Here is a 9,634-nt window from a genome sequence, read left to right as displayed (position 1 = left end):
CCCTGCACTAGCCCCCACAAAGACACACACAACACTACCAACCCTTGCGCTTTGTTGCAATTGACATGTGCTCCTCCCACGCACAAATGCAGTACGCATCCACACATGGATGCTTGCACTCATATATAATTAGCCATAAAGACATAAAACACAAGCATACATACAGGGCTTCAGAGTCAATTGCTAACTTTAGTTCAGACTCCTGCAAATTTCTATGTTGGATCAGCTTAGTTACAGAACACTGGAAAATAAAGGCCATTGAAGTTGTCTCTAATCTACACTACAGTAGTGACTAGCACCCCAGTGGAAAGTGTAATCGGGTTCACAAGTGCACAATTCTATGTAACCTCCCTTCAGTAAGGAGGTGATTAGGAAGCCATGACCTCAGAATACTGCGGCCTTCCTAGAAGTCAAAAGCCATTAGGTATTTATAGAGGCTTAATGGCACTGTCTAGGTGTACTGGCTGTCTAGTACCCATCATCAAGCCAGCATCACATCCTTTCCAATACCAGTCATGGCAGCATAATTTACGACACACAATCTGCTTTGGAAGATTATTTTTCAAGAACCGCCACATGTACTCCAGGTCTGAAGGGTTCCTTTGCTTTTCCTTGGTCATCCCCCACCCACCACCGCCTACACCCCCAACCCCCCGCCCGTCTGCCAACCTCCTACGCAAACAGCATAGCTATACCACTTAATTTCATTTTATTTCATCAGCAGCTTACCAACAATTCTTTTATCTTTTTTTCCCCTCACCCTGTCACAACAGAAAAAATGCAGACTGTTTTGCATCACATCCTTTCTTCGTGCGTGATATTGTTGATTGAGATGAAAATGTAGTGGATGATACAAGTAGTGTTTTCCAACTTGCAAATGCTGCTGTCAAATATAATTGCCTGATATGATTGTAAAATTACATGTATGAGAATGCAACTGGTTTGTACGCGAGTGATGGGGGAGATAGTGTGATTTTGGGTCCTGTATGGGTTCACAGACTGAATCTGAACATGTGACTTCCCATTAAGACTTGTAAAACTTGGTCTAACAAGCTGCCTTTGCATACAATGTGTCAATTTCTCATAAAAGAGATAATGGTTTATGTTTTTTTATTCCACAACTACCTTAATGAAATAATTAGCATGTAAATTTCTTGTCATGCAGTGAAAAAATTGGCTTACCACAGTAGGCAAAAATTAAGATTTATGGACCTTCTGTCACATTCTCAACAAAGGAATATTCCACGGGGCTTCATTATGTATTCAAATCCTGCAAATTCAAATGGGATTCTCATTTTATGAGCCAAGTTCACTTAAAAGTTGAACACATTGATTGCAAGAGCCAAGGTAGGCAGTTGCATCAGAAATTGGGGTTTTACTGCACATACATGCATGCTGCTGAGCGACAATATTTCCATCTGCTGTTTGTTTGGTTCCTGTAAGTAAGCTACAGTGTATGTTGTCATTACCATTCTGCCTCTGACCAAAACCAGGTCAGCCCTGTTACTGACATTATGGCTGCCTGCTTTAAACGACTTACCTAATGCCCCGTCATTACCTGGAATGGGCCCCATGTCTCGCCTGTGGCCTGAAATAGCCCAGGACCTCAGACTGCCACTGTCAACCCCCCCCCCCTAATTTGCAGTTTCATAAATAGCAGACTGGGAATTTGGCGCTAAACATAAAGAGGCCCTGTGGTTGGTTGACGACTCTTGGTGCAAGTGCAGGGCTAATGAAACCAAGTCTACCTGGAGACACACCTTAGCAGGGTTCAGTTTAATGGGGCAGGCTTAAGGTGTCAGTCAGGTGCTTGTGATTAAGGCTGAGGCCAACAGAGGAGACACAGCTCCAAGGAGGTGACAGAGTTTATGTTATGCAACAGCAACACAACAAGTTTTGACAACAGACCGATTTCTCAGGAAGACAAAAGTATGAATGCATGTTGTTGGACACGTGCCATTATTTTGGTTTTTGACTGTATTTGATGACATGAATGACACTCCTACATAGTTCTGGAGGAGTAGAAAATCATGTGACGCTGCCAACTCAACAATACTTCCTGTCAGTATTTAATGGGATAAATTTAGCAATAAGCATTAACAGTCTTTTCGGTAATGGGTTTATGCTGGAAAAGAGGTATGGCTGGCCAATGTGAGGTCGTCTCCAAATCCTGTTTATGTGGTCTTGCTTTAGTAAAAAACTGATATCCTACAGACCCAGAAATGACATGATGAACAATCTAGAGCGAGATTCTGATGACTGCCAATGCATCCGCAAAGGGCTATGATACTGTACAGACCCTCACTTCTCACACATTTCCATGGAAATTATGCAAACTTAACATCTATGGTCTCAAGATCTCAGCTCAGCAAGGTGCACCATCAGGTCAGGCACTGCTGCCCTACTAATCTCCCTGCCCCTTCTCCCTGTCCTCAGATGGCCATAATGAATAGAAACAAGATGAGGCTGGGAGCAGAGGCTGATAACATGGGCAGATGTCCAGGAGGTTACTCTAGGCTCTCAGCCAGACAAGCAGCGGTGGTGGACTGTGGTCAGTTGTGAACACCCCTCTGAATATTTACATTGTGGACAGCTGACCTGTGATCTCCTACAAGTGTCCCTCTGTTGATTCTTAGATGTGTTTCAAACTGATAAAAAAAAAAAAAAAGACTAGTGTGTGCTGCCGATTTGCAAGGAAATGCATTGAATCTTATGTTTAACTGACACATTTATTCGTAGGCGATATGGAAATAAATCATTAACCATTGTGGTCCTGCTCCTGGTGAAAGGATTTCATGCACTGCTGCGGACGCTGTTGTCCACCATGAGCTGGTCTCTGCAGCTTGGATGAGCGTATAGCCTTGTTACACACACAGCAAGAGACTCCACTCCAGTCTATTACATTCTGCCATCAATGATCTATTAGAATGACTGACGGCAGTAATGAACTAAGACAAGATAACGCATGGCACCATTCATGCGTAACCGACACGGAATCCCACGGTGACATGTGTATGGCACGAGGGGCGAAAAAAATCATAATGGCTTAGTGAATAAGAATAATACTCGATATTATCACTTGACACTCTATGATTAACACGTCAATAAACCCATCATGCTGACCCGTGTGTTTCATTCCTTACCTTCCAGCCAGCTGAGCTATTACTGTCGCCCTTATCTTTGAAATAGGGCACATAACGGACCATCCAGTCGTATATCTGTGACAGCGTGAGTCTCTTTTCTGGGGTGCTCTCTATGGCGCGGGTAATGAGATCCGCGTAGGACTGGTTCCCCCACGCGTTCCGCCGCGAGGATTTGGCTTTGCGCAGCGGTCCGGTCACATCGAGCGCCGCGCCAGCCAGGCATGGGTGCGTCTCGCCTGTGGGTGCCGGGGCGCCGGCTGGATGCTTCAGCTCTCCCGGCGTTCCGCCCACGAGCCCCGCTCTGCAAGCCGGGACGTCCTCTGGTTCCACCTTGATGTTGGCCAGCGGAAGACCCCCGCTGACCTCGTGTCCACCGGGGAAATCCTCCGGGCAAGGCAGCGGCCAGGTGCATGAGCGAGGCCGGCTTTGCGGCTCGAAATCTGAATCAACCTGATGAGCGTCTAGTTCGTCGTCCTCCATCATCAACATTTACCCTTCAGTTGAAAATTGAATAAATCAAACGAAGAGCAAGGGAGGGAAATACCTCCACGATGCCCGTATCCCACTGTCTTCAATGAAATTCACGTGAAATTCACGTTGAAATTCGCCTTGTAATACTGCTATTAAGCGTACAGTCTGAATCAATAAGAGGCAATCCAACGGGGTAGAAGGATCATGATGAATTCAAGCAAAATCACAGCCTCGCGTGTAGCGATAAGAGAAGTAATAAAAGTAATAATAATTTGTCGTCCATTTTACCAGGAGTAAAATATCAAACGGTGATTAAAATGCTTCTTACTGAACAGTCCACATCACCTCAATACAGTCAGTCTCAAACGCGTGTCAGAGCCAGTCATGGGGGCTTTTCAATCCAGTTGCAGCAACAGATGATATTTCAGATAAGGAGCATATTTGCAAAGCAGCCGTCGATAAATCCTCCAGAAGACAACAGGAAGAATGGGGAAAGAGGGGAGAAATCACCCGGGCCGCGTAGAGACCATCCACTGAGGCGATAATGCGTGATTACCGTGAATTATTAAATCTTCCAGTCTGCACGGATTAAGCTGGCAGCGACACATGCAAGTCCATTCAGCCTGAACAGCACCCAACTGTCTGCAATTATAATGAAGAGGCGTGCGCATGTGACGAATCGATAAATTCCCAGTCTGAAAATTCTAAAGAAAAAAAAATAGTCCAGCAATCAAATTTCGTATATCCACTTGTCAGGTTCATAAAATTGGCTTTTATCACTCCTCCTCTTGCACTCCTCGATCCCCCTTGCCTTTTCTCACTCTCTCAGATCCCACACATGTTCTCATTTGCTTACAACTCGTTCCGTCGATGTGAACCGAGGATGACGCGCCGGCGCTGTAGTGGAGATGCTGCCAATTGGAGTGCGCTCACGAAATCAATACTCTCTGAACATGATTACAGCGAAATCCCGAACTCCCTCTCTCGCTCTCTTTCTTTCTCTCTCTCACCCCTCTCTCATATGAACGGAGGGAGCAAAACCCAAATTCTTAATCAAAACTCTGCATAATGATCTTTCTGGCGGAGCGTCACGCGGCGCTTTGTGTGCCAGCCTCCACGTCCAGCCGTAATAAAATAAGACAATCTGGAAACTACACAAGGGGAAATTCCTGCTCAATCTCCAAAAGGGTTTTTGTCTTTTAAGAATGCAGTATCTGATCGGTCTTTGTGCGTAACAAATTGTCCCGTGCAACGTGTGCAGCGTCCAAATGCCCTCCAGGGAGAACTCACGGCGAGCGGGAGGTTTCACCTCTGCTGATTATTTGCGGGCTATACCTCAGTGAGTGTAATTTTCTATGCCGATTAGACAGATTTAGTTCAGATTAAGAGAGATTAGGTAACCCTAGATTTTAATCCGGGAGGAGTGAGGTGAAATGGGGCTTTTCAGAGGCCAGAATGAAAAATCATCTCTGCTCCACATTCCAACCAAAGTGAGGAGAAAACACTTGCATGTTATCATCTCAAATCGCATTTAAGACTCAACGCCAAAGACACGCCGCTCTGGCAGACACAGCCCCGGTCAGACCCGTGAGTGTAATTCTGCTACACTGACCGAGGGGGATTCCGCCCCTCCACCCCACCTCCCCCTCCTAGAATCTGGCGGGCATACAGTCACAGGTGCTCGAATCCCATTGGCTGTTTATTTCCCTCATAAATGCTATTAGGATAAAAACATTTTTTTTTTTAAACAATTGGCCTCATACTGTACCTCGCCCTTTCACCTTTATCCATCCAGAAAAGATTTGCTGAGCCCACAAGCTATTTTACAGCAACCGTCTGCTTCACATTTTTATGCACATTCACACCTGTTATGTTGATGGTTGCTGTGGGGACAATATTACTTATTCATGGACTTTTACAGGCAGTCCTACTTCTACATACTCGCTCACACACGCACAAGCAGCTACAATTTCGGATAATATTTGGAAGTTAGGCAGCCGTTCCATGCCAGCATTTTAACCACCCATGGGTAATCAGTATGACCTATGGGGGCATGTTGGTATGAATGCATTGCAGTCAAAATATTCAACAGCTGAATAATAAATTGTCCCTCACCAAGGAGGTGTGCATTCTCTGCAGAGTCTGGGACCCCAAATTGAGAAACTTAATAAGAGTGGATTCTACTATTTTACTTCGAGTTGAAATAAAACATCCTCACATTGTAGAGAAACATGCGCAGCTCGCGAACACCATCAAAACAAGCACCTGTGCAGCAAGGTGGCTGAAATTGTCTGAGGACCCCGCCCTATTCATGCAAAGTGTGCATGGACACGGATGGAAGCTGTACTTAAAAGTTGCACAACATGGCCAAACTGTGTGCACTCAGACATGACTAATGTTGAGAAATCGGTGTCAAAAATAGCACGCTTTTAAATGCGGGAGGATGTGTCATAGTGTGTCATGGAATGACTTAATGCTGAACATCAGATGGTTAAAATGCCATGTTGGTAATAGTTTGTGTAAAATGTCTACAATCCCTATTGCACCTAGAAATTTAATTAATGGGAAATTGTTTATTACACTCTTATTATCATTTGGCCACTTATATGTGCCAAGAATAAAAAATCAAACCAATCCTGGAGAGAGACAAGTCTTTCATATCCTCTAGTCTCTAACACAAGGTGCTACTCATAATGATTGCTCCCAAGTGCCAGAATTTTGGTGATAACACAATGTGTCTTGATTACACATGAAGTGAAAGAAAAATAATTGTGAACATCAAGAAGACAAACGACCAGATAGAGAGGCTCACAGCAGGACTGAATCTCTGGAGAAACAAGACTCTGAGGAAGAGGAGAGGACTCAGACAGACAGACAGAGAGGTGGGAGGCCCAGGCAGCAAGAGTTTGAAAACTATGAATGTGTTCGGGTCCCTTCCAGGCTGACTGCTACGCTGTCCCCATACCAGACATTCCAGAGGCAGCGTGGCTGGCTTCAGGCTCTGAGTGGCTGATCCTGGAACAGCATGTTCTGCACAGCAGTAATCACCTCAGCCAGCCACAAGCAAGGCAGAGCACCACATCAACAACAAGGCAGAGCTTTGTGCCTGTCAATTTGCACCCTGAAAAAGTGCTCTGGAATTTCATTCACATTAAAAAGGGACACATTTTTTCAGCCCATGCAATGCCCATCCTCATTTCCTTGGCCCTGCCACTTTGGACATCCCTTGCAACCTCATGATGTTGTGCAACTCATCCCTGCAGAGTGGGATTAGGACGGGAGGAGGCTGGAGAAGCCACAAGAACACCCTTGGGAGATCGATGCCTGTCTGGGAAAACACCTCCCCTGGTTCTCCTCCCCTCTCAGCAAACAACCCACACTCTCTAACAAGCATATGGGCTCCCAATGACACATGAAGGAGAGGGCTCAAATCCAAGTATTGGGAATGTTCCTGAGTAGGCGAAGCTGGATTTCACCCCTTTGTGGCATTGGCCCAAAGTAGGCTGACTTAAAGACTTCCTGCCCTGAGCAAGAGCCAGCTTTCTGTGGCATCTTGGAATCTGCGCTGACCAACTATGAACATTATGTTCAGAGGCAGCATAGACAATTGGTGCCAAGAGTTTTAATTAATTGTTGTGGAATGGAAAGTAAAAGTCATGTGCAGGTAATGGCCTCTATCCGCATTTGAGAGGTCTAACCAAATATGATTAACTAACACTATCTGCCTTAGCCAATTAATTACATTTAACAGTTAAAAGACCCAGAACAACCAAATGGACCAAAGAGGAAAATCAGTGTGCACTGCTCTCATACCCAAAAGAGCAGTGAGCATAATTGTATTATTATAAACTGATGATGTCAAAGACACTTAAAGACAGTACGGCCGAGTGGACAGTGCACTGAAATTCTGTACTCCAAATCAAGGTATGGGTACGTATGAAACATAGTACAAACTAATACAATACGATTGTACTTTGTTTTAACGTTGAAGTTCAAGCCTCTCAAATGTGAGGATTTGTTGCTTTTCTCTCTCTTTAATATAATTTTCAATGAAATACTGTTGGTATGCAATATGATGACATCATCTTGGGCTCTGGAAACTTGTTAGGCACTATTTTTGGACATTTTATAGACTAACTTATCAATCAATGAAAAATAAAAAGTAGATCGACTGACAATGAAAATAACTGTTTGTTGCAGCCAAATATAGATATTGAAAATGAACAGACCATCTGTGTCATGAAATTACAAACTTATTTTCACATTTAAAACCACATGATGTTCTGTACCAATTACATTTTCAAATAAAACGATAAAATGTGTTGGAAGAGGGTGTCACTCTAGTCTCAATTTCTTGAAATAAACCATGCAGAATTTCATATTGCCTCCAGCAACGAGTTAAATCTCTCACTTGTGCAAGTCAGTGGTTGGCTGCATCCACAATAGCCGCGCAGGCCTGATGCCAAGACACTGATTAGCCTAGCTATGCCTCTGTTCTCCAGGCAATGCGGAGTGGAGGTGCAGTGGGAGTCCAGCTCATCACCAAAGAGCACTGTGCTAAACACAAGTTTAAGTGGAAGAAAGCCAGCATACTGTAGTGTATCCATGCTGGACATATAAAGCCTTGGGCAAGGAGGCATCTGCCTCTTTAATACATAATTCACTCAGAGCTAAAACATCATGCTTTAGTCCTAAGGGCCAGCAGTCTGCTTCTGGTTGTTGGAACATAAAACTGTCTCCATCAGATAATCCGGTCTCATTGACGGGCAACTTCATGTACTAAGTAGCGAACTATAGAATTAGGTTAAATTTGAGCACAGATCTGATTTGCCTTGAAAACAGACAAATTAAAGAATCCCTGAGCAATTTAATGTACAGTATATTAAGATGTTCAGAGTGTGGTTTTCAAGGTGTACCAGATGTATGTGGAAGCAATGTCATCTCACCTTTCCACCTCAGCGAGCTTGTCCTCATCAGCCTTGATATGCAGGTAGGTCAACATGTAGAGACAGCCATCTGCCCTCGAGCTCTCCCTTCAGACACGCACACGGTCACTTTACATCGCAACCCCTGCAATTGCATCTTCCTGTAGGGTTATTATTAGAAGCACTCCTGTCTTATAACCCACATTATCATCATAACTGACAGGATGTGCATTAGTTACTTCAGTCTCCGCAGCAGATTGGCCATGACACACTAGCGTACAGGCCATTTTGGAATTCAGCATGAAGAGTGAAGAACCTGAAGCAGCTGTAGTGCTTTCATGTGTAATAGTCCCAGCTCAAGTTCCCATGAAAGAGGCACTAATGGGTTAACAGTAGAAAAGAGAGGGGAAGAGAGGGAAAATCAATGCTTTTGTTGAGGGGAAGAAAGAAAGCCTTTCACAGGTCTATGTATCATTAAGCAATTGAGAAAGCTAATTAGAGTGAGGGGAAAAGATGTGCAGATCTCACAGCTAATTATTTCCATGGCAACCACAGCTCCTGTAGATGATCTGAGGTAGCATTCAGCTGGCAACACAGCCAGTTTCACAAAGAGCAAGAGAGACCCCTAGTGGGACAAAATGAACATGTTCATGAGAAGCAGTAGAATCAACATATCAACTTAACACACACAGCTTTAAACATAGAACAGAAATCATATTAAATAGAAAAAAGTTAATTCAATAGAAAATGAACAGGTCCTTGTGCAAAATACATCAAACTCTAAGAACAGTCACTATGGTTAACTGATATAAAATTATATAAAACCTTGTGGGTTTCTTTTAGGTGTTAATCTTGCCTTATAGGAGGGGAATAAATATATTTTAAATCAAAGAACATAATCAAGAACTAACCTTAAATTTAAAACAATTAAGAAATTAAAATACCAGGAGTAACCCTTAGAACTATACGTCATGTAAAGATCTTGTCTAATAGGTGTTTTATAGCAATACTTATTGTATAAAGAAGTCATTCATTTACTGCTTTACACTCAATGCAGGCACTGGCTTCTTACATTTCATCAATTTATTCCCAAAC

General features: G+C 43.6%; 1 protein-coding gene across 1 annotated transcript in view; it reads right to left on the bottom strand.

Annotated features, from left to right (window-relative positions):
• LOC139290565 (forkhead box protein O6-like) overlaps positions 1 to 3,632 on the bottom strand; it is a 27,894-nt gene extending 24,262 nt beyond the window's left edge. The window contains exon 1 of the mRNA XM_070912383.1: positions 3,144 to 3,632. Within this exon, the coding sequence (XP_070768484.1) occupies positions 3,144 to 3,632 (489 nt within the window). The remainder of the gene's footprint in view (positions 1 to 3,143) is intronic.
• Positions 3,633 to 9,634: the final 6,002 nt, after the last annotated feature.

The sequence above is a fragment of the Enoplosus armatus genome, chromosome 9, assembly GCF_043641665.1.
Source record: "Enoplosus armatus isolate fEnoArm2 chromosome 9, fEnoArm2.hap1, whole genome shotgun sequence".
NCBI classification, from domain to species: domain Eukaryota; kingdom Metazoa; phylum Chordata; class Actinopteri; order Centrarchiformes; family Enoplosidae; genus Enoplosus; species Enoplosus armatus.
This window is presented reverse-complemented; position numbering and strand designations above follow the sequence as displayed.